Source organism: Pterocles gutturalis, unplaced genomic scaffold (genome assembly GCF_000699245.1).
Source record: "Pterocles gutturalis isolate BGI_N339 unplaced genomic scaffold, ASM69924v1 scaffold6135, whole genome shotgun sequence".
NCBI classification, from domain to species: Eukaryota; Metazoa; Chordata; class Aves; order Pterocliformes; family Pteroclidae; genus Pterocles; species Pterocles gutturalis.
The window spans coordinates 49,148-75,993 of record NW_010143259.1 but is presented as its reverse complement, the minus strand read 5'-3'; the positions used below and the strand labels follow the sequence as shown (position 1 = coordinate 75,993).

Sequence of the window (26,846 nt, the reverse complement as noted above, 5' to 3'; positions counted from 1 at the left end):
TGGCCCAGCCGGTCTTCGTGGTTTCCCTGGAGAGAGAGGCCTTCCAGGTGCTCAGGTATGATATAAGCACTAGAACAACTGACATGATGTTTCTAAATACAAGAAACAATGGATTAGCTCTTTTATTTCATGGAACCTTAAAAATGCTTAAAAGTGCTTAAAAATTAATGCAATAGGAGAACAGACATCAAGCATCCAACATCATTAAATATCATTGGCTATAGAAGCAAAAAGGAATTTATTCAGTTTTTTGTCTTTGGATTTCTACATTCTTGCTATTATACGTGTTGTAAAAATAACTCTTGAAACTTCCAGTGTGAAAGACAAGCTTTTTTTTTTTTTTTTTTTTTATTTTTTAGGGTCCAGCTGGTCTGAAAGGAGGGGAAGGCCCACAAGGCCCACCTGGCCCAATAGTAAGTAAACATAATAATATTATGGAAATATAAACAGTATTACATGGTAACATTTTTTTCTTCTTTACATGCTATGATGTTTTCATTGATAGTCTGTAAAACAGCAGACAGATGTATGTAATTCAAAATAATAAAAAATTATTTTCTTCTAATTATCCATACTAATAAACATTCAAGGAACGTGAAGGTCGTGAATATCTGAAGCCTTCTGCTATCAGTAGGTATGAGATTTACTTGCTGCTCAGTACTTGCCACTTACACAAGTTATTGTTGAGATGAAAGAGGTTTTCCATAGTGGAAAATCTATGGCTAGTGGATAGTGGACTCATGCTGTTGTTGTGGGTTGACCTTGGCTGGACGCCAGGTGCCTACCAAGCTGCTCTATCACTGCCCCTCCTCAACTGAACAGGGGCAGAAAAAAATACAACAAAAGGCTTGTGGGTCCAGATAAGCACCATTAACGGGCAACAGACTCAACTTGGGGAAATTAATTTATTAGCTATCAAATCAGAGTAGGATAATGAGAAATAAAAAACAAAAACTTAAAATGTGTTTCTCCCACCCCCATCTCCTTCCTAGGCTGAACTTCACTCTCCAGTTCTCTGTCTTCTCCCCCCAAGTGGCACAGGGGAACAGGGAATGGGGGTTACAGTAATTTCATCACACATTGTCTGCTACTCCTTTCTCCTCACACTCTTCCCCTGCTCCAGCATGGGTCCCACCTGTGGGAGACAGTCCTCCACACACTTCTCCAACGTGGGTACTTCCCACGGGCTGCAGTTCTTCATGAACTGCTTCAGGGTGTGTTCCTTCCATCAGGTGCTGTCCTTCAGGAACAGACTGCTCCAGTGTGGGTCCCCCACGGGGTCACAAGTTCTGCCAGGAGCCTGCTCCAGCGTGGGCTTCCCATGGGGTCACAGCCTCCTTTGGGGCTGCAGGTGTATCTCTGCTCCACCGTTACCTCCATGGCTGCAGGGCACAGCTGCCTCACCATGGGCTGCACCACATGAGCAGGGGAATCTCTGCTCTGGTGCCTGGAGCACTTCCTGTCCCTCCTTCTTCACTGACCTTGGGGTCTGCATACTTTTTTCTCTCACATATTCTCTTCCAACTACTGTTGCACAGCAGTTTTTTCTCCCTCCTTAAATATGTTATCCCAGAGGTGTGGGATTGCTGATTCACTCAGCTTTGGCCAGCAGCGGGTCCGTCTTAGAGCCAGCTGGTGTTGGCTCTGTTGGACAGAGGGGAAGCTTCTGGCATTTACTCACAGAAGGCACTCCTGTAGCACCCCACTACTAAAACCTTGCCATGCAGACCCAGTACAGCTGTGTTCTGTTTGTACAACTGCAGTTTACTAATACAGTTGACCTACATAATGTTTAAAAAACTGCTGGTGTTCTGCATAGCCTAAGCTAGCTCTTAAATCCATGGCATCACTACTTTTGTGCTCTTATTACTGCATCTAATATTTTGAACGATATACCAGTCTATGCGTAAGTTTTGATTCATTTTAACTTATTGTGAAAGATTATTTTTGTTTAGATTGGGATAGCAAAATGTTTCATATATAAAGAATAAAACTGACAAATAGTCTACTCATCTTCAGTAATTTGTGTATAGTTGGGAAATGTCACATAGCCTATTTCTTTCCACCACTATTTTACAGTATTTTTATTTATTTGCTGTCTTTAAAAAAAGTTTGAAGACGATCTATTGAGATTTTTCACTCAGAGTTTGGAGGCCTCAACATACTTAAAGAAGGGAACATATCTTAGTCCTGTTTTGAACTGCTTCGAAATTGGTACAGAGAATGATATAGCAGCAGGCATACTGCACCATTATTTCTGCCACAATATCTACACTGAAAATACATTTTTCAATGAATGTTTAGTAGGAAAAGGGAAAAACTGTAGAGCAAGCTTAAGAACTTTGAGAAAGTACTTTGAGCACTGTAAAAAAGAATCTTATTTTGGAAAATAGTAACATGCAACTTGAAATCTCCCATTGAAATCCATGGGAGAATAGATCATGCAAGAATATAATAGCTTATTAACAATACCATTTTATGACTATGTAAAGAAATGATGCATTATACAATTAAGAATTTTAGAAGATAAGATGACCAAAACCATCCATTGCTTTGAAGACTTTTTCTTTACTGTACTTCTTGTGTGTACCATGCCTATAGACAGAATCAGTGAAACTGTTACAAATTATGTTTGCTTGGCTAATAACAGCTGTGTAAAATCATGTCATGCAGTAATATTCCTTCTCAACATTTTAAGCTCAACATAGGCATAAAATTTATTTGCCAACTTTTTGTGTTGTTGTAGTTGTGTTTTTTGTTTTTGATTATGATAGAGAGAAAAGCAGTGATATGTACTAATTCTTCAAAAACAGTAAATTATTGTCCCTTGAGTAGTATGACTAGGCTTTTTGTAGATGGTTCTGTGCTCTACAGTTGTTTACATTTAGATTTTTGTTTCGTGTTTGGACTTCTACTATTTATACCTTTGTTGCCTCTTTCACTTCAGTTTCTGGTAGTTATCCACTGAAAGGTATTTGAAGTGGGATATGCTTAAAGTTACCTATTCTCTATAGTCATTTTTTTATACATGCAAGTTCTACAAGGATACACTGGTATGCGAAACCTGATGCAGTTATTCTGAAATGTGAATTATGTAGACTTTGACAGTCATCTTGTCAGCTTATTTTTTCATTCAGTGCAACTGAAGTAAAAAAAAAAGAACAGCACAGCTCTTCCTGTTAGACAAAAAAGTAATGGAGGGACTGAAGTTCTATATATTTTAACAATAAAGCTCTCATATGTCCCTGCAATTCATGTTGAGATTAGAATACATTAACCAAGGAGGAAAAAAAATCCTGTAGTTTAAAGGTTCTTGCTTTTGGGTTATTTCTACATTAGTGGAAAAGATCTGCTGTAGCACACTTTTAAGCTTCTTGATTTCTTAATACTTGGTACTTGAATTTTTAAAATTAATTATTGAACTCTTAATGCCTTTAAGTTTCTGTTTTTTAAATCAAGAACTTGCATTTGTGATTTACACTTCTTCTTAACACCATGCAGTATGTGTACATTCCCAAAAGGCACCAAAACAAGGTAGCTGGGAATGGAATGGAATGGAATGGAATGGAATGGAATGGAATGGAATGGAAGCTAGTAGGGAGAGTCAAAAGGGATAGCATCCCACCCCATCTGAAGAACCTAAACTGTTAGAAAAAAAGATGAATCAAAATCAAGAAAGCATAGGCCAGAATAGTCTCTTCAATCTAAAGGTCATGTCTTCTTTTTTTGTTAAAGGAGGCCCTAAGGCTGGACTAACGTCTCAGCCAGATACTTAGTTGAGGTGCAATGAACCAGAACTCTTCTGAGCATGCACAAACCGGATAGCACAAGCATACCTGACATTTAACACACCCCACTTTCCCAGACAGGATGCCCACACAGTAGCTGTGCCCCTACTATCATAGTATCTAATAAATATGCATCATATAAGGCTGTGAGGCAAAAGCACATACCTTGTTTAGTGGTGGTTGTCCGTTTTCTGAAATACCTGTGTTTGAATTTAAATTCAGATGGTACATGTTTTTCTAATTCTTATAGGATGTTTAAACATTAGTGTTTTAGTTCAAAACACCAGAGCCTTTTTGAGGTGAATGTGTTAGTCATCCCCATTTACCATCCTTTGGTTCAAATCATGGAGCTCTCTGGAGCTCATGAATGGTATTCCTTTCATGTGAAATTAAGTTGGATGACAAATTCCAGGACCACTTCTAATACCCGCCAGCTAATGGGAGTTCCGTGCCAGACTAGAATTATCATGAAGTACAGTCCAGACGTACACAGAGTATAGCGTCAGGAGCACAGTACCAATTGCTTCTTCACTTTATAAATCCATTCCCATTGAGGCCACACTTCCTACTAAGGTACACATAGTCAAAGAACAAATCGCTTAGGAAGCTCATAATTTTCTTTTTCTGATCTTTGAGAAACAGATGTAGTGGTAGCAGGAAATGTGAGCATAGTGGAAAAAGAGTTTGAAGGGTGAACATTTTTTTTTAAATATACTTTGAGTACACTGTAGTGCAAGCAGGCCACTTGAGGCACAAGCAGCACCAAGTGCCCTGGGAGTTTTCCAGAAGTCCTCAGTGGGATTTTTTGTCTATTTAATCTTTAATTACTAGCTTGTTATCTTGAAAGTGTTTTTCAGTGAAAAAAAGATGTATAGATGCCCTTAATACTGGGTTTCTGTGCAACTACAAGGATCACAATTAAACCACAATAGCTTGCTTTTTCTCACAGTAACTCATAGCAGACCATGAGCATTAAATAGTCCTAAAATATTTTCCCATCTATTTTTAGCCAACAGAGGGTACACACAGAAGTGTAATTATAATGGAGTCTTCATTTTTCCATTTGTAATAGGAAGAGAATTAATGCCACTGGATTATTTTCCTCCAATTCCCTGCCAATACCAATTGCTTCTAACTAGCACATATAGTCAATTATAAGCTTTATTTGGCTAGTGCATACATCTGCAAGCATACCAAACAAATGACCGCTCCAAATACTGTGCATGCCAATTACTGTGCTTAGAGGGATTTGGGCAAAAGAAAGAGATGCATGAATGCACTCCAGAGCAAGGGTTTTTTTCTGGTGCGTGGGAGGTTTTTTTGTGGGGTTTTGTTTTGGGGTTTTTTTTGTTCAACAGTTCTCTTTTCTCTGCTATCATTGTCTTCTGTTTGTTTTCTTCCCGTCTCATACAACTGTGTGGAATGCTGAATGCTGATGAGGGAAAGCTCTTCACAAGGTCAATCAGTCATTTTTCATTAGCTCTTTTAGGAATAGGATTCCCAAACTGAACTCAGAATAAGCCAGCTGTAGGCTACCAAATTACCAGCCCTGAACTACCTAGAGCTATCTTTCTCTATCTGACAACATTTTTCAGTCTTGGGGATCATCACTTGTTGAGCATTTTGTTAAGCATCAGTAAAACATATTGCTACTACTATGTAATGTATATATATGATAGCTATAATTATGTACCTTTTCATGGAAAGTGAGATAAAAACAAGGTTACTAATGGGTTTATAGTTTGTATAAGGGAAATACAAGACAATGAATGACACTTCCAGTATGTAGAAAAGTTTTTTAAAACCCTCACAAATAAATAAAAATATTCCAGGATGTGAGTACCACTGCAAGACCACAGGTTAACAAGGGGCTTAGTAATATAAGAAGATTGTTTTGTAGCAGGACAGAGTGACAAAAAAAAAAAAAAAAAAAAAAAAACAAAACAACAGAGAGAACAGACTTATGAAGCTGCCTAAAATGCTTTTCTGAGTTGTGACTACAATTTAATGTGTTCTGCTTTGATCAGAGGCCATTTTCACAGAGAAATGAGAGGATCCTGGAAAACAGGTATACTTCCTGTTCATAACTCATGTGAAATTTCAGTATAACAAATAAAAAGGATGCAAAGATAAACGGCAAAAGTTGGCTGTGTAAAACGAGCTACTAGAAATTATGGCCACTGTTAGTGTCTGCTGTCTGATATAGGAAAGATCTATGAGCTATTTGGATATTTTTCCTTTCTATTCTTTCATCCCACTGATGAGATGACCTAAAAGGGTTTACCTTATGAGAGCTGACAAGATCAGAGACCTTAGTAGTATGGCTGCAGGGTAGTGAATTTTTTTCTTGTTGAATTCACTGAAGTCTTTGGAACTAAAGTAACAGAAATAGTAATGAAACCTAAGCATCCACACAGACTTAAAAAAAAAAAACAACCCTCACAGCACCTGGAAGGATAAAGTCATCTATTATTCATGCACAGATACTTTTTTGAACACTCTTGCAAAATTAGATCTTACTGAGATAGTTTGCAAAAATATTTGGAGCAACCATTCAGCATTCTCTTCTGCTACAGTTATCTGGAGGGAAAAGCACCTTATTATGGCATTAGTACCAGTTATGTTAATAGAGTCAGTCCAGGAAAAGTATGTCATGAATAAAAGAAAAAAATTGGGCCCTCATGGGTGAAAGCATCTTAAAATTCCAGTGTACCAAGGGCTAGCAAATTTGATCTTGCCTAAACATGGAAAAAACATGGGCTATTCAGAGCCTCTGGCTATAACACCTTTTACTTATCCATTTCATGATGTATCACCCCATTTCCAGTATATCAGTTGGAAAAGTGAAATAATCAATAACTTTAAAGAGTTACAAACTATCTTGTAGGTGTCAAGCTGAAAAGCTGGGGAAATATTACTACACAAAAAACAAACCTTTAACAGTGCTCTATTGATGCAAAAATTGTAAATTATTTAAAAGACAGAAAACAAAGATCCTGCAAAAGTATGAAAACAGAGCAATTTAAAGGGAGAGGACAGCCCTCTGCTTCTCAGTTTCCAGTGAGTTCACAAATGTCAAGGTTAACTTTTGCTGTTAGTGAAATAGTTTTTCCTCTTAGAGATGTAAGTTCTCAGACAATGGTGGTGCAAAAAAGGACAAAGAAGCTCCACTATTCTCCCTGCTCTGCCTGTACCCAGGAAAGCATCATGCATCTGTCTCCCTGCACATGCTGACTCTTGTGGAGAGGCAGGAGGAAGCAGAGGCAGTTAACCTCTCTGTCAAGACACAGGTTTTCCCTTGTGCTATCATGAATCCATTTCACAAATATAGAAGAATACTTGGTCAGAATCTGCCTGTGTGATCAAGGAGATATTAGGAATTTGAGTGTAAATATCTTTTGCTCTGCCATTTTCTTGCTGTGATGTGCCTCCAAACAGGTGTCCATTTCTTTGCCTATGAGTTACAGAGAATTTTGATTATAGATAACTGTTTGGAAATTAACCCAGCTTGCAAAAACGATTTAAAATCAGTACTCCACATTGTGGCTTTTGACTAAATGATAAACAGATATGGATAGACCTAAATTTAACGTTTCGTTCTGAAATTCCATTTATTTGAGTATCAGTTCTAATCTGTACTGTTATCTCTTCCCGTGTATTCTTTCAGAAAGGTTTTTTAGTACCAGAGCACCTTGTTTCTTTTCCTTTTCCCTGTTCAGTACTGCTTAAAAGTATATGCCATCTGTATCCTTAGAAAGTGTAATAAATAAGATAGGAAAAAAATTAGTCCACCCTAGGTACTGCTTTGTTTCTAGAGCACTGTAGATTTTTACATATCTAGTCATTGTCTGCATTTTGTCTAGTTAGCTCAATCCAGTAGAAACCATAAAGGCACAGCTCAAATTATGAAAGGTTATGGACCTTGGCTTTGTATCAGATTAACATATTTAAAAGAAAGGTTGGCTTTTTATGGAACAGCCATAAGCCCTACACTGCTTCAAAAGAGTTAACTGACAGGAAAGGTAGAAACTAAATTTTCACTTATTTCACATAGAAAAAAAACCCAAACCTTATTTAGCTAATTAAAGGAATACCGTAATGACAATGATATACCATTTAAAAGTGAGGCTTATTGATTTTAAAGTAAAAATTATTCCTCTCTGCTATTGTTCTCTGTTAAAATATATTATAGAATACACAGTTCCAGTGTTTTTTCCACATATAGCACGTGTCATTTTCCTTTTCATTTACAATGTTAGATTTTTAAGTTTTTCTATACTTATCTAAAGATACCTGTACATCCAAGCATCCTCTCTATGACACATCGAATTAGTCATTATACTTCAGTAGATTTTTGTCCAGGTGATTTGAAATGCGCAAAACATACTGATCATCACAGCAACGTACAGCACAAAATGTGACTAAAAAATTGGCTTCTGGTGTGGGTTAGTTCTGTGTTTTAATATGGTGAATATTCTTCAAAGTAGTGTGTTAGTGTATTTTGGAAACACAAGAGGGGAAAAAAGTTCTTAAAAACAGGCTGAAGCACACTCCTACTATGATGAACAAATAAAGGAAGGGCTATTTATGAAAAAAATACTATTGAATAAGAACTACTGAGTATAAGTTCTGATCAGTTCTTTCAGCCTTTCTCTTTACTTGCATACATGCTCAGTGTGTACCCTCTACCAGCTGGAATCTCACTAAGTAAGAGGTATCTTCTCTGTTGACCTGGCTCATGAAAACCACCAACAATTATCAGAGCTATATCAGAATTCTCTTATACTTTTTTATTTCTTTCCAGGGTTCACCAGGGGAACGTGGAGCAGCAGGCACTGCTGGCCCAATTGGTCTACCAGGTCGTCCTGGACCTCAGGGTCCTCCAGGCCCTGCAGGGGAGAAGGGTGCTCCCGTAAGTAATCACAGAGTCATATAAAACTATCACAGCACAAACTTTTCATTCCAGAATATAACTTTTTCCCACTCTAGTATTTGCCTATTAAACATATCCTCAGAATACCTGACCTACTCCTTTTATATTTATGATTAAGTAAATAGTGAAATATTTATTGTCATAACACCCAAGAAGGGTTAAACACATTATCACAGCAGGAAGCAAATATAATTAAAAAGTTTGTTAAATCAGTCTTTCATTAAAACTTTGTATGCAACCACTCTGCATTAGAGTACAAGTGTATATGTCAACAGCTTCCATTATTACTTAGTGTAATTTTCTCATACATTTTCTTCCATTTGCAGTTTCCTTTCTGTTGTTGGGGTTTGGGGGGTATTTTTTGGTTTTGTTTTGGTTTGGTTTTTTTAAATGTTATATTGGTAATATGACTCCCTGTACTGAAGTCTTCATTAGTCTCCTGTGATAATGTGGATCACTTCCTTTTCTTCAAAACCAGGGTGAAAAAGGTCCTCAAGGTCCAGCTGGACGTGATGGAGTACAGGGTCCTGTAGGACTTCCTGGTCCTGCTGGTCCTAGTGGTTCTCCTGGAGAAGATGGTGACAAGGTGAATCATTATAATTGGTATTAGTGCATCTCTAAGAAGATCTGTCAGTACTGTTCTCTGATTGTAGCTTTCTTCACAATAAATACAGCGATGAAGCAACTCTTACCCCTGCCACCCCAAAACTCCTCCAGTCACTGCAAAAAAACCTAAAACCCCTTCTATAATCAGATGTCATGGGATATTGAGATTTGTGTTCAAGAACTATTAGACTAATATTTATCCTGGCAAAGAAACAAGGATGAATATGTGTCAAAATAAATCAAGACAGATGATGTCAAAATTGTTTTTTGCCTGTTTTAGAAACTTGGTTTGCTGAATGAGTAAGATAAAATGTTCTCAGTAATGTATAGTGATTTGGAACCACTGCTGATAGGCTGAGGGTGTCAAAGTAATATGTTTGCAGCAGAGACATTCTGTTGACTTCTGTCAGAATTTAGGACAGGGCACCTTTCAGGATCATCTTGCATGTTTGCTTGATCCAGCACTGTTCTGTTAGTTAGCATAGGGTAAAGGTAAAGACTTTGAGGTTTGTTTTTATGTGCGTGAGTGTTATTTATCCCACAGAGAGAATTTTCTGTGATTTGATTTAATTTAACTCTCTTTTATTATTGTATAAAGAAAATGTTTTTTTCTGACATGGTTTCCTGGTGATTTGAATAATTTTGAAGTTTTGAAATATTGTACACAGCAGTGAGAAGCAGTTGTTTAGTCACATACAGTTAGATAAGTCTGTAAATCAGGGTGCTTTCATTATAAGTTCATATTGAAGGTGACATGAGGAACACAATTTCCTCTGTTTAGAGGTCATTTGCACTATACTTCAAAACCAGGTCTTTTTACCCTTTGCCATATAGCAATCAATATCTGGATTAATATGACATACTATCGATCAATGCAGAATTGCCCCCTTTAGTCCTTCACGCTTGAAGCAGCAGCATAAACCACAGAATAACGATATGAAAGGGAACATTTAAAGATACTGTGATACCGACTTCAGCTAAGTGTGAAGGAGACCGTTTTAAACAAATTTAACTTTTAACTTTCAATTACAGGGTGAAATTGGTGAACCGGGTCAGAAGGGTAGTAAAGGCGACAAGGGAGAAAATGTGAGTAGCAAAATCCTTTGTCTATTACATTCTTCATAAATAAAAAGTATTCATGCATGAAGTATCCAGGTAGTCTTGCTACATCAATGAACAGAGACACACTTCAAAAATGTTTCTTCAAAATAATATTGGGTTTTTTCACAACACTAGAGGTTTGTACTTATAGAACCATACACATATTTAGTATTTCTCATATTCCTTGAACTCACAGAATCATAAAAAATAGATACATAAACTACATTCCTGAGCATCCTTCCTACATAATTTTAATTCATCCATTCTACATTTGAACTGGGAGAGACCAGGGATATACATACGTTCTGCTACTGTGTTTAAGTTAACTTCACTGACTGGGTTGTGTGAACATACCCAGCTTTAGCTTCTTAGCCATAATGATGAAGAATATGAAGACTCAGTAGAGAAAACTATTATACAGTTTAAAAATTTTAAAGAATATCTAGTTCTTGGAGAGCCCACTTAAGTGATCGCAACATTTCAGAACAGCAAAGACTTCAGATGAAATGGCTTATATGGGTTTTCAAATATTATCACTAGGTCCATTAGTGAACTTAGGACTAATCAGGCTTCTACTGACTTAATTTGAAATGTTTTTGTCTTCAAAATTATTTCTAAATTTCAATCACTTCCTCTTTTGATTGAGGCCATAAATATAAAAATAAGCTTTTTCCGCTGTAAAATTTAAAGCTAGAAAGAATAAAACTAGTATTTTTTTTTCTGTTTGATTTTGGTTTCTTTCCCAAAAATTCAGAAAAGGTTTGTTTTCACTTCTGTTAAATTTCAAGACAAACTGGCATTTTATTTGAATGATTTTCCTTAAGAAAAAATGGAGAAGTAATTGCAGAAAGATTTTTTTATTATTACTATATTTCATCAATATTCACAATTAGCAAAACTCAGAAGTTAGCACAGGGGTATGCATAACTAAGCGTATTTACTATCTTGAAAACACTTTGTGCTTATTATGATTAACCACTTATAGAGCATCATAAAAGTAGATTGCTTCTAAAAATTGCACCAAATTTATGGCTTACACATAATCAGATGATGTTTTATAGGAGGATACATGCAAATTCAAGCAAATTAGTTTTATGATCATTTCATAGAAAAAATGTAGAGACAAAATGTGCAAAAAAAATGACAAGGGGTTTTTTTTGTTGTTTTTAAAGATAAGGTTATCCTTTTCAATTATTTATGTGAGAAAGAGTTGTGCAGTTTCCAGTGCAGAAAACACATACGTTGCATAATCTTACTTTATTAGATCAAACACAAGTGCTATGGTAAACTATTTGTAATGCCCTCTTCACAGAAAGAATGTGATATTATACATATAGACCAGAGAGCACTTCTATTATAAACCTCAGTTTTCCAAGAAACATAAATGTAACCCAGTTGTAAACAAATTCTGCTTCAGACTAAAATTACTGCTGCATGATCTGAGCTGAATGCTTTGGTTAACTTGGTAAAATTAGTTTATTAAATTAAAACACTTTTAAAAGTCAGTTTTAAAACTACGGACTTGTTCCCAGAGAACTGAAAATTGATCATAATCTATTTGCTGTTGTAGTTGTAAACCATCTGTGGGATACATAGAGACATATGCAGCTCCTCTTTGTCCCCCTGATGAGGTTCATAACAGTACAGGTCCCATGTACACAGAAAAATCTGGCATTTAAAGGAAAGGGCAGAGGAAACATAAGAGGCAGATCATGGTCCAGTTCCACTTTGGGTTTTGCATGTGATCACATGCATATCTTTCAGGTTTTCCCCTTTGACATGCCCCTTCAGTAGAGGTTCTTCTGCATCAGAGAAATTCAGAAAAAACACATGCTGCATTTTTGTATTTCAGATCATTTTAGCACACCTAGTTATGCTGAGCATTAGACTGTGACCACAGTTACTGCAGTGAGTACTAATGTATTAGGGCATGTTCCAGCAGACCTGCTTTACAAATAAAGTGTCTGCAGCATAATCATTTGAAAATGTATCCTGTAGTCTCAGTCTCAAGGTTTAAGGCATTTGGGAATATGTTTTCCTTGAAATACAGGATTCAGTGTTCAGGCCTGCTTAGTTGAAGTGAATGTTACTGCATTTGAAGTCACATGTATTGAATGCTATTTGCCCACAACTGCAGTCATTCAACCATGACAATTTCAGAATGTGTTTATTTCAAATCTGCTTTACTTTCAACATGCTGACAGATGTATAATGGGGCAGGGAGGAACGGCCTCCTTGGTCACCTCCAAAAGATTCTTAAGAGAAAGTAAGTACCTAGTTCTGAAATCACAGGACATAAAGAACAGATATTCACAATATCTAGACACCCACAAAAGCCTTGGTGGGCACACCAAGGTGCCTAATCACAGCAAGGTTCCCGAACAAAGAAGAATTGATCCCTCTTTCCTCTTTAAGAAGAGCTGGAAACATCTTCAGTTTCCCATTGAAACTAACAAGGATTTATGTTTGGGGGTTTAACTATATTGTGCCTAACAAAAAATACTATATTGCCATATCCAAGCTATGGACAGCACAATTTTATTGTTGATGTAAATCCTCCCTTGATCTTCAAAACCTCCATGGCTACCACAGCTGCCTTTATTGACTGAAGATTCTCTCCTGATGATTCTGATCAGTCTCTCTCCATTTGCCCTCCAGAGCAATGAAAAAAACGAGTCTGACCATGTGTCCAAATAACTTCTCATTAATCAATTGCAAAGTACCTTCCAACAATCCTTTATATCAAAATGACTACTTAAATTAAAAATATATAGATCTCGTTCTGGGCCCTATAAAATGAAGGAGCAGATAGAAGCATCCTGCAGAGTGTAGAAGCAATCTGTTCCAATATGATTTAAAAAAAAAAATTGTGCATGCTAATTATCTTTCTCATGGTAACCCTCCCAGCTAACAGGAGCATTCCTAGGAGTCCTTTCATTTAGATAAGTCACCATAGAAGCTAAAAAGCTTTGCTTCACCTCTTGCCATCAGGTATGTGACAAAAAGAAAATTATAAAAGAGAAGAAATACATAGCTTGACACTTCAAAATCCCTAGAAAAAAGATACTCTGAAATATACATGGAACCCAAAGAAAGAAATAGACTACAAGACTTAAGAAGTCCCTTTTCCTAATCCCCCTATAAAGGGCAGAATAGTCTAATTTTAGCCCTAGAAAGATCTTTAAATCCAAGCATTATTCTGCACTACATTAGAATTCCCAGCCTAGAAACTGCAGACAACTTCTTCGCCAATTGAAATAGCAGACTAGAATTCAGCTGTTGTCGGGTGTAAGGTTTTATGCTTTCTTAAGCTTTACTCTTTATCAGTCTAGTCTCTCTAGCTGGTGCAAAAACCAGATTCAGCCTACCACATAATTTTAACCCCATCGTGGCTTCTGCGACTGGAGTGTTGGAATGGAGGGATACAGGCTCTTTAGGAAGGTCAGGCATGGGAGACGAAGAGGGGGTGTCACCCTCTATGTCAGTGACCAGCTGGAGTGCATGGAGCTCTGCCTCAGGATGGGTGAGGAGCCAACCAAGAGCCCATGGGTCAAGATTAAAGGGAGGGCAGGGACAGGGGACATTATAGTGGGGGTCTGCTACAGGCCATCCCACCAGGAAGACCAAGTGGAGGAGCCTGTCTATAGACAGACAGGAGCAGCCTCACATTCGCAAGCCCTGGTCTTCATGGGGGACTTTAACCACCCTGATACCTGTTAGAGAGACAACACAGCAGGGCATAAACAAGCCAGGAGGTTCCTGGAATGCGTTGGTGATAACTTCCTTCTCTGAGTAATAGAGCAGCCAATGAGGAGAGGTGCTATGCTGGACCTTGTTCTCACCAACAAGGAAGGGCTGGTGGGGAATGTGAAGCTCAAGGGCAGCCTTGGCTGCAGTGACGATGGGATGGTGGAGTTCAGTATACTTAGGGCAGCGAGGAGGGGGCACAGCAAATTCACTACCCTGGACTTCAGGAGAGCAGGCTGGGTCCTGCTCTCTTCAGGGATTTGCTGGGTAGAGTACTATGGGATAAAGCTCTGGAGGAAAGAGGGGCCCAAGAAAGCTGGTTAATATTCAAGGATCACTTCCTCCAAGCTCAGGAGCAATGCATCCCAACAAAGAGGAAGGCAGGAAAAAATGCCAGGAGGCCTCCAGGAACTCCTGGACAAACTCAAACACAACAAGGAAGCCTACAGAGGGTGGAAGCAAGGACAGGTAGCCTGCGAGGAATACAGAGAAATTGTCTGAGCAGCCAGGGATCAGCTTAGGAAAGCAAAAGCCCTAATAGAATTAAATCTGGACAGGGACATCAAGGGCAAGAAGAAGAGCTCTATATTTGTTTTTAATCTTATTCCAGATGCCATAATCACTAACTTTTTGTTTTGGATGTTTGTTTGTTGCAGGGTCCTCCAGGTCCACCAGGTCTCCAGGGTCCTGTTGGTGCCCCTGGTATAGCTGTAAGTAGCTTATTCAGAGCAAACCCCAATCTTGCCATAACTCATCTGATACTTCAAAGTTCTTTGAACTGTATGCTTCTTACTCAGGAATATATTTCAGATCACTCTTAACAGGCCTATCATTGTCCTCTTAACCTGCAGTTGTTTCTCAGGCTTGCTTACAGTACATTATTGGAGATTTACAGCAGGGCAATAATTTGAAGAAATTATTAAAAGTGAAATAGTGTAAATAGTGAATGGGATCTATCCTTTTGGTGAAATTGTTTGATGATTTGTATGACAGTCAGTGGTAAAATCAGCTCAGTACCAGATGCATTTAAAAGAGAGTATCTCTTTTTAAAATCTACCTGCTACCAGGTGGATTGATATTTATTTTTATTTAGGAGGCTTTGAATTCTTCTACCATGAGGACTGGCAGAACTATATGCTACTCATATTTACTAATATGTGTGTATTCAACGGCTAGAATGTTTATGTGAATGTTTATGTTTTTGTGAGACATGCAGTGTTATTTGACCTACATTAAACAAGGGCATATGCTGGTATTCTGTTTGTGTAACAGACTTCATTCAATCAAGGTGGGATACATGCATTTGTAAAGACATTAGGAGTGATTCTGAGACCTCTTGTAGTTGTTTTCCTGTCGTTTTTGTGGAGCTTTTTCTATTATCAGACCTGTGATATTTTTGCTTTTCACTGTTTCCAAACAGGGAGGTGATGGGGAGCCAGGCCCAAGAGGTCAGCAAGGGATGTTTGGGCAAAAAGGTGATGAAGGTCCTCGAGGCTTCCCTGGCCCTCCAGGCCCTATTGGCTTACAGGTAAATTCCTTTATTATTTTACCCTCCACCTGTAATAACCCTCATTTCTGTGTCAGAAACTGAATAGGTATTGTCTTTTATTAAATAAATTATAACATCAGTTAATAAGAACTGAAAGGTCCCATATTCATAGAGTTCATGTGTAAAGAGCAGATTTATTGCTGAAGGAGATTGGTAGGATGCTCTGAAACTGAACTCCTGGATACCATAGGCTTTAGAATGTCATTAAGTAATTAATTCATTTATAGAGTCCAGCAATTTCTGTTTTAAAATTAGTACTTTTTACTGGAGATACACATTTTAAAGAAAAGATTCAACCTGAAGGCATATTTAATATGTCCTAGTCATTAATTGTATTTTCACAACAAGTTTTGTCAACATAGTGTGTTTCTCACTGATACCATCACAGATACTACTTTTGTTCTGAAGGATTAGCAGAGCTCCATGATGCTTATACACTGCTGACATCACTGGCAGGTTCCCATAGTTTCATGTTTCTTCCTCTTAAAATTGTTATTTTATGAGTCATAAAACACAAAGCAAGCATACAGTAAAATGCTGGCTTCTTACTGCTGCATCCAGAGAATTACAGTTCATAAATCCTGCTTTTTCAAAAATTTAATTTGCTTAAATATAACAAAACAAAGAACAAGACATTTAGGACCTTTGATCCATTTCCATGTAATTAACATTACAGCACAGAGCACTGAAACTATTTCAAATTCATGCATTAAGCTGCAATGTGAATCATATATACTCTCCTTTAAAAAAATGGAAAACTACAGCAATAATGTTTGAATATATTAAACAGTATGTCTCCTTTCTATCCACCATGCGTGAACTGACTCATTTCTTTCACAGAGCCGAACCTTACCCTGCACCTATCATTTTAAAAATTCTATTACAAAATGCAGTTCACAAAACTTACAATGAAATTTATAAAATATTGCAAACCTCCATGGAAGATAAACAGTTCACTACTGCACCAATACATATGTCTTGTGTAGATTCATATTGCTTTTGAAATTGAAAACATCTTTATTTTTAGAAATAATAACTCTGAAAAAAATTCTTCCTAAATTTTATTATGAATTGTTAAGTTTTTTACTGTTTTAAAGGAAATGAAATAAAATTATCCTTGTTATTTTTCTCAGATCTAGGATACTATTTCAATTTATATTTTTCAATAAAGTCCGCCTTCACATTTTAAGTTTAATGAGCACTAAGCTACGTAAATATAAAAATCAATTAGGCTGAGACTTACACAAATGAAATATTTCAAATGAGGAATTTTATTTCTCTAATTAAGTTTTTAATTTGAATATGTTGGCCTGTGGACCGAGATCCCATATATGCTAATGGTATTGAAGTACCATTGAGAAATCAGGAGTTTCTTTTATTCAGTAATGCAATTATCATGGTAATTATGAACTGTTGGGGAGTTACAACTTTGTCTTATAGATAATGTTCCATGGTAACTATATCACACACACATCAGTTCAATTCTACTGATATTACTTACATTGGACATTAAGTAAAAAGTATTTTTGTTCATAAAAGTGAACATTGGTAATTCTGAATATTTATTACCTTAATTGTTAATTTCCTTACTAGTTAATTTTGATAGTACTTTTAAAAATAAGGAAGTTTCTAACAAAAAAGGAGTTGAAAATAAAGAAAATCTGAAAAACTCTTATCGGCCTAGCAAGGCTATCTTGTAGTCAATTTATGGCAATTTTACTTAGATTTTGAAATATTAAATGGCAAACACCTCAATTACTTCTTGACAAAAGGAACTGAAAGCACTCCCAAAATACTACGTCCAATAATGCATGAAATATTGATTCAGTGAAATCAGTGGGATTTTCTTCAGTGTTGAAATAGGAGTTCACCAAATGGCTTTAGAAAGTCTTTTCAAAGACAGAAATATCAAGTAAATGTTTAATTGCCTTCAAAGTTTTATAAGTACTTCCTCTGCAAGCAGTTGAATGAGCTGTTTAGGTTTATCATGACCATAAATCATAATGGTTAAAACATTCAGCTTTTTAAGCTAAATGTCTTTTATGTTCATGAGGTAGAACTGAGTGGACTGTTGGCAACTGGAAGATCTAGTTTGTTTGAGGTCTGTATATATCTGTATATATCTGTCTGAATATCAGCTCTCTAAACACTAGTCATCTAGTCCAAGTGTAGGCTTCTGCTCTAATCACTCTTTAGAAGAATTAGCTACAAATTTGTTATTTAAAACTCCTCCCAGTGAAGGAAAAAGTTAAAGTCAATTCAAATTTCATTTCTTGAACTATTACAAGGTTACAAAAAGCAGACATGAAGAACGTTAGAAGGTAATAAAACTGACAGTTATAACCCTGGCACTACTACTCAGCATGCACTGCAATCCATACATGTTACTGAAGACAGTATTATCAGCTATGGGATTCCATTTTAGTAGGATACAGTCTAGGACTTTTTAAAATACGCAAGGATTATATAGAAAAACCACTGTGTCATCACATGAGCTGAAGCTGGCTTTTTTCATGCTGATCAGTAGTAAACAGGCTTTCATAACAACCCCATGCACTGACAGGTCAGCCAAGTTTTTGCAGTAGTAGGCAACAGAGACATACATCACTTTTAGAAAAGGTACATCTCTGAATTTTTGCAAGCCTTTCTACTGTTCAGTTTGTGTCTAAGTAGGAGGGCAGCTGAGGAACGGATACAGTGTTGCCTAAGTTTATACTTCATACTTTTAAGTACAGCTTTGTAGCAAAGCTAGTGCATTGTGCTTTCCATCCTGGCTAGCTGTAGTTTGATACATACTTTGAAAGTAGCAGAACCCAGGGGGTGAAACTTAGAACCAGATCTTAATGTGTAAATCAGTATCATGCTATTGACTCCAGATCCAGGGGATCTGCTTTTTACAGAAGCCAAGCTTTGATCCTACGTTTAGGAATGTCCAGCTTAGTGGTGATAGTGCTTCTAGCTGCAGTAACATTAAACTAGATGTCAGTGTTGGCATCAGCTTCAGTTTCCTTCTCTTGGTGGTTCCTACTAGTCAAACTTGGACACTTTGCTTCTAAGGACAGGTTTGTATAACCCAACACAATGCCTCTCATCAGGATTTATTACCCCCACTGAACACCTTATTAAAGCAGTTATACAGCTTCCAGGAGTCAGGTAGCTTTGCATACCGCTTCATTGTGCTGCACTGATTGTGCTTTCTTTACATATGTACGTATCATAGCATAAACTAAAAATATCCAAATGCTTACTTGGGTTTTGGATGATGATGGTGGTGTTCTTAAAGTTTTTTTCCTCAAACATTTTATGCTTCACCTGGTTTAAGCATGCTAGGAGTACCTGTACATTTGCTGTAATATATTAAAAAAATCCTTTTGTGTTTTTTTTTTCATTTTAATGGAAATCAGTTTTGTTTTCTTGTTCCCTCCCCCCCACCAAGTTCCCAAGTTTCACATGTTGATCTGATTTATATTGTTTCATATTGGTTTATAACTCATAATTCCAGGTACCCTACTAATAGTTTAATTTTCTCTTTCATGTGTTTTAGGGTCTACCTGGCCCACCAGGTGAAAAGGGTGAAAATGGTGATGTGGGACCAATGGTAAGACTTCTTCTCCATTGCTCACTCTGGAGGCTATAAATATCACCTGTGTATTATTGTCTTTTCTCTGCAACTCACAATTTGATAAGCTACTCCTGAATTTGGTGCCCCAGTATGAAGCATTTTGTGTAACATAAACTGTCTCTGAGATTTACTTTGCTTTCCCATATCTATTTCCTGATCTTTAATATCAAGTTTTATGTAAGTTAAGAAAACACTCTGAAGAGAAGGTAGCAAAGCAGATGCTAAGTATGTCTGAGAAAGGACAGTGGCAAGCAGGTTCAGGAAAGAAAGCGAAAAAGGGGAGACCACTGCACCAGAGAGTTTGGAGCTGCTTTTCTGAAATTCAGGGCATTGTACCTTGGCTTCAGGTAATTGCAGGGCAGAAGACAGTAAACACTATTTGGCTATGCTTACTCTGTTCCTCTGGGTGATCTTGAGACTGCATTTTCCAGCTGTTTATACCACTGGCACAATGCCTTCTGGGCTGGTCCTGACTGAAATACAAGCTGCCTACAGTTATCCGTTTGCTTCCAATACCCTATGCCACGCCTGGATGCTTTATTATTGCCTATCCGTAGGCACCATGGTGCAGTAGTGTCACATGGCTGTTACCAGACATGTAAGCTACTTCAGGGTCTTTGCACAGTGGAATGGGTATGCAGGTAACCTGCAGGGAAAATACAATGCAGGAAACCAATCCTCAGGAGTCCTAAGCATCAGATCATTTCCAGCTCAGTTACTGTATAACGTAGCCTGGATCCCCTGTGACCTTGTGAACTCATGGACAGCAATCTGACCCTGCTGTTTCTGTAGCACTGTGAAGATTAAAAGCCCTCTACAGATTTAGTGTATTATTTTTCACTGGCCAAAAAAAGCCCCACTGGACTTATTCTTTATGATTGTAACTGTATCAATTTGTCTCTTTTATATAGGGTCCACCTGGCCCTCCAGGTCCAAGAGGTCCCCAGGGTCCTAATGGAGCTGATGTAAGAATTAACCTATTTTTTTTTTGTCTCAGTAATTCAGTAATAAGCACTATATTTGGGATAACTAACATCTTTTATCATTGTAGGGTCCTCAAGGCCCCCCAGGCTCAATTGGCTCTGTTGGAGGTGTTGGTGAGAAGGTGAGTGTTGATAAATAACCTCCTAGAAAGAGAAAACATTGGAATAGGAATATGAAAATAGATTTTGTTTTTTCTTCGGAGCTATATAGATATATTACAGTTCCCAAATATCCTTCATTGACCTAATAATTGTTAATAGTGATCTAGCTATACTCCTATGTCTGACTTACCACGGTTGGTCTTTCTATTTCAAGTTTTACATCACAAAAATATTCAACAGAGGAAAGAGCTTTGGAGCAGAAAAGGTGCTTTTCAGGTGAAAGATTAAAGCATGGTTATGGTTATTTCTTTAACTACATAGTTTGATGCCTACAGAAACATTATTTGCTTTAGGTACTTTTCATTTTATACTGTTGTAGCTTAGAATGTTACATAGCCCTCTATCTGGAACGTTAAGAATATAAGCTATTATCTAAGGTATCAGTAGTAAACATATCTGTAGCAGACCTGAAGGATCAGTATGTATCTGTTCCTCATATAGATACAGTTCCAATAAAGTCAAAGGTTTGAGGATGATTTTGACATTCATTCATCAAAATTATTTTCAGTGCTATTTTCAGTTCTCTATTCAGAAAATTTCCTACCATTACATGGGGTGGGTTTTTTTTAAAGTTTCATATATTATCCATATAACATATCACATATATCTTCCTTTTTCTTAAAGGAAAGATATTGTATGCAATAGACATAATGGCTTTTTTGGTGTGATTTATTTGAATTGCCAGTGTAAACTATTATAAAATGCTGAGCAAACACCAAATTCAAAAAAGGATTCCTTGAAATTTCTATTTTTGTTTATTTTAACAAGTTAGATGACCTCAGCCATATCATGCATGTAAGCCTAAAAGCATTCTGCTGTAATGCTACAGATTTAACATGAACTTTTTCTTTAACTTTGGATTTGGAAAGAAGATTTTGAAAGGAGTATAAGGTGAAGGAAACAGAATAGAAATAGATTCCAGGTCACTGTATAAATAACTTCTTGAGAAACTATGTAGATTGCTCTTGAGTATTTAAATGTTTGCCACAGAATATCATACGTATTCAATGAAACGCTGAAGTCAATGAATCCTAGCAAGGACATAACTAGGAGTTGTTTTGGTAGTTTTTCAGAAAGCTCACCTTATTGATAAGTTTTCAGAATATGAACCAAGTTTTCCCTTTTTCTTCCTGTCCCATCAGATAATTAAATGTACAGGCACCTTTTCCTTTATCTTCCTCATACACCATTACTGAACTTCTTACTGAACTTCAGCACTTCAGACCTCTGAACTTCTGCTCCCTTTCATTTATCCACATATTCTCTTTGACACAGTGTACCTTTAGGTACAAATACTTCAGATCTATGAATTTACAAACAATGACACAAGTACCAGGTCAATCAAAAACACTTATATTTGTCATGATCCTCTTCTTGATCACTGTCCAAAAGCATGTTATTCTGCTTCACAGACTTCTTAGGTATTCTTTCTTTTCACAAGATAACAAAGTTGCCGTTATTTTCCCAGGATCATTTGTACCACTAATAATAATAATAAAATGATAATCTGCAGTTCATCCTGCAGTATCTCACAAGCTGTCTTATGATGCTCTTCAATATTGTTGACATCTACCATAAAATTTTGGTAATATGTGAAGTTTTTTTCACTAAAATGTCTTTGCTTTAAATAACCCTTCACTTACATTAGGGCCATGTCAAAAGAAATCACCAACTTCTTATCAGTATGACCAAACTATTCTTTTAATAGAATCTTCAGATGTTTCATGATTTTTTCTACATGCCCATCAAATAAGTCACTTATCAGTGCTCTGGGATGCAGTGAAGAGAATAATGTAATATAATATATGGGCTGATGGAAAGATATCCTACTTGGTCTCCCTTCTTTGTCTTTTGAGATCAAAGGGTATTGAGCCCAAACAGATGAAAATATTAACTTTATACTGAGTTTTTTCATGGTAGCACTGTCATGTCTTAAGCTGACAGTGCTTCAGTGCATTCCCTACTTCTCAGGATGTGGCTCTCTCTGAGCATCAACTCACCTCTTGATAGCAGTGGCATTGTTGAGTCTTCAATCTTTTTTACCCAAAATTGCATAAGACATACAAAACATGATACTATTAACAGGGATATTCCCTCTAATCTTCCAAGTTCGTGACATTGTTCCTCCATCCAAACTTAAAAGAGAGCTTGGCCTCATGAAGAACTGCAGGATTTGTTTTTCTCTCTGGGAAGAGTACCAAAAACCTTTCTGAATGTAAGAGGTGGTAGAAATGGCAAAAATGTTATTGGACAAAGACAGTCTGTATGTCAGCAGAATACAGGGAAAAAAAAAATGGGCACTGTGGGAAGAGAAATTCTTCCTGTGACAATTAGATTACTGAGAAAAATGTTTATTATGAGAACACTACCTCGAGGGTAACACCCATTGTATTCACTGCTTTTTAAAAAAAAGACCTTGTATAGTATTGTGGCCCATTGAAGTCAATAGGAATTTTGCCATTGGTTTCAATCACATCTTTAATTTTTACTGTTTCATGATCAAATTATATTCCAGTAATTTCATAAAAACATTGACTTATATTGAACTCCTTACTCCTTTGTTTCTCCCTGTGACTCCTCTGTATGATTTAGAATGTCTATTTGTGATAATCAGCCCACCAAATTTAATTCAAGAACATGAAATTCAGACTGTTTATTACTCCTTGTCATTTTTATTTCCTCTTGGTTATTTCTCATATTCTCTGCATTCACACAGTGAAGCTTCGTAGTATATTATTTTAGAAGTTTTTATTTCTTGTAATTACATTCCTTCTCCGCAGGTTTTAGTACATGCCAGTTTTTTGCCTAGTTAGGACACCTTCCTTCTTAATTTCACTTCCCATACTACAGATAATACAATGCAATCCTGTTTGTAGAGCGTGGAAAAACATTTTGGTGTCCTCCCGGTCACTGTTGGGGAGTGAAATAGATTTGTTCACTTTCATATTTGAATGGTTAGACCAGAAGATATTTTGTCATTAATAATGGTGTTTCAAAGCCCCCTTATCCTCTGGCAAATTACAAACCATTTTTGTTACACTTAGTGCCATGCATTTTTAACTAGCTTGTCGTTTCCTCTGCTGTACAATCAAAGGCCTAAATGTTCAAAGACATCTTCAGTGCAAAAGTGCCTGTAGCCTTGCACTATTAATGCCTGCAGCCTCCATGGAGTAGTCTAGAAGTCTTGAGACTTACACTCAACTAGAACAACTTAAATCCAGTTTACACGCAGGGATTATTCTTTGTTGTGCTTGTAGTTAAGAAAAAGCATAAAAGCAAAATTTATCAACACATGCTTATCTCTAATTTGATATCAAAGGCCTAATATGCAGATATTCTAAATACCCAGTAAGTTGCTCGTGACTACTTAAAACTGGGCCTTAAATCATAGAATGGTTTGGGTTGGAAAGGACCTTAGAGATCATCTTGTTCCAACCCCTCTGCCATGGGCAGGGACACCCTCCACTAGCCCAGGTTGCTCAAAGCCTCATCCAGCCTGGCCTTGAACACCTCCAGGGATGGGGCATCCACAGCTTCTCTGGGCAACCTGTTCCAGTGCTGCACCACCCTCACAGGAAAAAATTTCTTCCTGATAGCTAATCTAAATCTGCTCTCTTTCAGCTTATAACCATTACCCCTTGTCCTATCACTACACTCCCTCATGTAGAGTCCCTCCCCATCTCTCCTGTGGCCCCCTTTAGGTACTAGAAGGTTGCTCTAAGGTCCCCCTGGAGCCTTCTCTTCTCTTTTGCAACATCTAAGAATTTACAACACAGAGAGGAAACAGAACAAATAGCATTAACCTCACACTTCTCTTCTACAAAGCCTAATAAAATAAGTTTGCCTTTCTAATATAGGCTAATCTGTGACAACTGCACTGAGTATTGTGCCATTCTTCCACCCTTTCCCCTTTCCACAACATGTGTTAAACTGACAGAGTCAAGGAGTAATGCAAAATTAGTGTCTGCAGAACCTAAGCATTCTTTCTGTAGCCTCTTGGAATTTAGATCTGTTATCCAGTATGAAAAAGTCTGATGTTAGAAAACCACTACACTCATCTGGGTTTATGTTCCTTCCTATTACATCATTTTAAAATAATTTTTAAAATAGCACATTAATAAGGAGTCCAACACAGTAAACAAGTGAAATCAATATTTTACATACTTAATCAGTCATTGATTTATACTGCAGATGGAAGTGAGAGTATAAAATCAATTGAGTATTCTGGCCCTAAGTTTAAAAACATGTCTGATAAGTTTGCATGACATATTTTTATGTGTGCGTATCATTTTTCTACACACCTTTGTGCAGACAATTGCTAAGGTACTTAATCAAGATGTGTCTATGACAGTTTAAGCTACCTGAATATCTGTCCTAACAAATTACTTCACATGACTCACTCACTGTGATCTCTTCTCATCCTTCTCCATCTCTCCAGCACACCTGTAAACATAAGCCCTCCCAGAAAATATAGCACAGCTTTAATATTTCTCTTGATTAAATTTAGGTCTCCACAGAGCCATAATATCTATAACACAGTCACATATGCATACCTATGTGAAAAGGGACTGTCTTCTAGAGTCACAATTTTTCTTTCTTTTTTTTTCTGTTTTGTGAGGATGGCAAAAAGAGCAAAAGTGTAACTGAATCCTTTTCACAACCCAGTCAGTTGCAAAGTTGGTTCCCATTTTCACAAATTAAATTACCACCTCCCAGAATTTAACCAAAAGGTATCACCCTTCCATCCACACTCCCTCTGTGCTTTGTACGGACAGTTCTCATGAACTGGTCATGATAAGGAAAACAAAGGACTTCTAAACTACTGTCCTTAGCCTGATGAAAATAATTCTGCTTGCTTAATCCAAGGAGGTTTTCAGAATTAAACATGTCCCTGAAATGACATGACTTTTTGTAGTTTAGAATGTCTGGTTTTGCTTGTTGAAATTCTGTCAGAGGAAGGCTTTGCCTAAGGAAGACATCACTAGCTTTTTTAAAAGATACAACCTGATAACAAAAGAGGAGAAAAATTCCAGAGGTGGAATAAATCTGTTATGAGGTCATAAAATCTATTTCCCAGAAGAACATGAGGTATTTCCCATGGAGAAGGTGTATGGCATTCTGAAGTAATATCATCCTTACCAAAAATGCAAAGAAAGATAAGGGCAAACATTAACCTACAGATTACACAGTTTTTAGTAGCTATAAATATGCACTCTAAATTTTATCAGCTCAAAACTTCTCTATCATAACATTGTTTAACTCCCTTAAGAGCTGTCTAAAACAAGGACAATCTTTTGCAGTACCTAATATTTGGAATGTAAAAATCAGTGTCAGAAGAAGCAAGGATGGCATACAGTGAAGAGTCACATTTTTTAATAGAGCAACGATTTAAAAGTATTAATGTGAGATGAAACTTTAACTGGTCTCATCTTTCACAGATGCCCTTTAAGGGGAACATATTGAGGTTTTCTAGCCCTTTCAATTTTGCTATCCTCCACACTGCTGCTTACTGGGGAGTTACTATGCACAGAGCTCATACAGGCTGCCTGCATCTACCAATTTCAGCATATGTGCCATAGCAGAGTCCCCTGAAATCCCAGGAGCACAATGTACCCCCGTTGTCCCCAAGTAGAGGTGAATATGCCAGAGAAAGCCCATCTTTTCTTTTGTTGCATGATATCATAAAATCAAGATGTGTTTGCCAATGGGAAGGGTAAAGAGTGGATTACAAATCAAATGTGAATCATCATAAATTACATCATTTGGCAAAAAGGCAGAAAAAGATCTTACTCTCTGAGAAGCTTAGAAGGGTATTAAACTGTCACAGGTGCTTGTCAGGCAAGACACAATTAGCATGCTTATGTCACTCAGTTAGTCCTGCAATGGGGACACCTGTTGAAAGGATCTATATTGTGGACTCTGATAGATATAATACATCTACTAACTTGAATAGCGTCAATTTGTTTGCTAATTCCAGATCTCATTCTCTGTTGCTACATAAATCTAATTTGATGCTGCAGATTCAGTAAACCCCGTGCAGAGGATAAGGAAATTAAGATTATGAATTTTCCTAGAAAACATACTTAATGCTTATTGACCTGAAGTATAGTATTTTTTTAAATAATGAATGCTGTATCACAGAAGCAAATGGATATTAAAGCACTAAAAGGGATCATTAATTTTTAAGATCACTGAAAATTTATGTCTAATAAAACATACCACAGTATCTAAAGGCAAATTCACCCTTTAAAAGTGCTCTTTCTAAAGAATGTTCTAATATTGCTCCTAAAATTGTGTTTATCTTTTAATTATCCTATTCTGGAATTCAGTTGGGTACTCAGATCTTCTTCCATTT

General features: G+C 37.0%; 1 protein-coding gene across 1 annotated transcript in view; it reads left to right on the top strand.

The window, feature by feature from the left end:
- LOC104469913 (collagen alpha-1(XI) chain) overlaps positions 1-26,846 on the top strand; it is a gene marked incomplete at its 5' end in the record, with an annotated part of 74,911 nt that overhangs the window by 24,303 nt on the left and 23,762 nt on the right. The window contains 10 exons of the mRNA XM_010084654.1: positions 1-55; positions 360-413; positions 8,593-8,700; positions 9,200-9,307; positions 10,360-10,413; positions 14,832-14,885; positions 15,596-15,703; positions 19,269-19,322; positions 20,258-20,311; positions 20,398-20,451. The exon at positions 1-55 is cut by the window's left edge and continues 32 nt beyond it. Of these exons, the coding sequence (XP_010082956.1) occupies positions 1-55; positions 360-413; positions 8,593-8,700; positions 9,200-9,307; positions 10,360-10,413; positions 14,832-14,885; positions 15,596-15,703; positions 19,269-19,322; positions 20,258-20,311; positions 20,398-20,451 (703 nt within the window). The remainder of the gene's footprint in view (positions 56-359; positions 414-8,592; positions 8,701-9,199; positions 9,308-10,359; positions 10,414-14,831; positions 14,886-15,595; positions 15,704-19,268; positions 19,323-20,257; positions 20,312-20,397; positions 20,452-26,846) is intronic.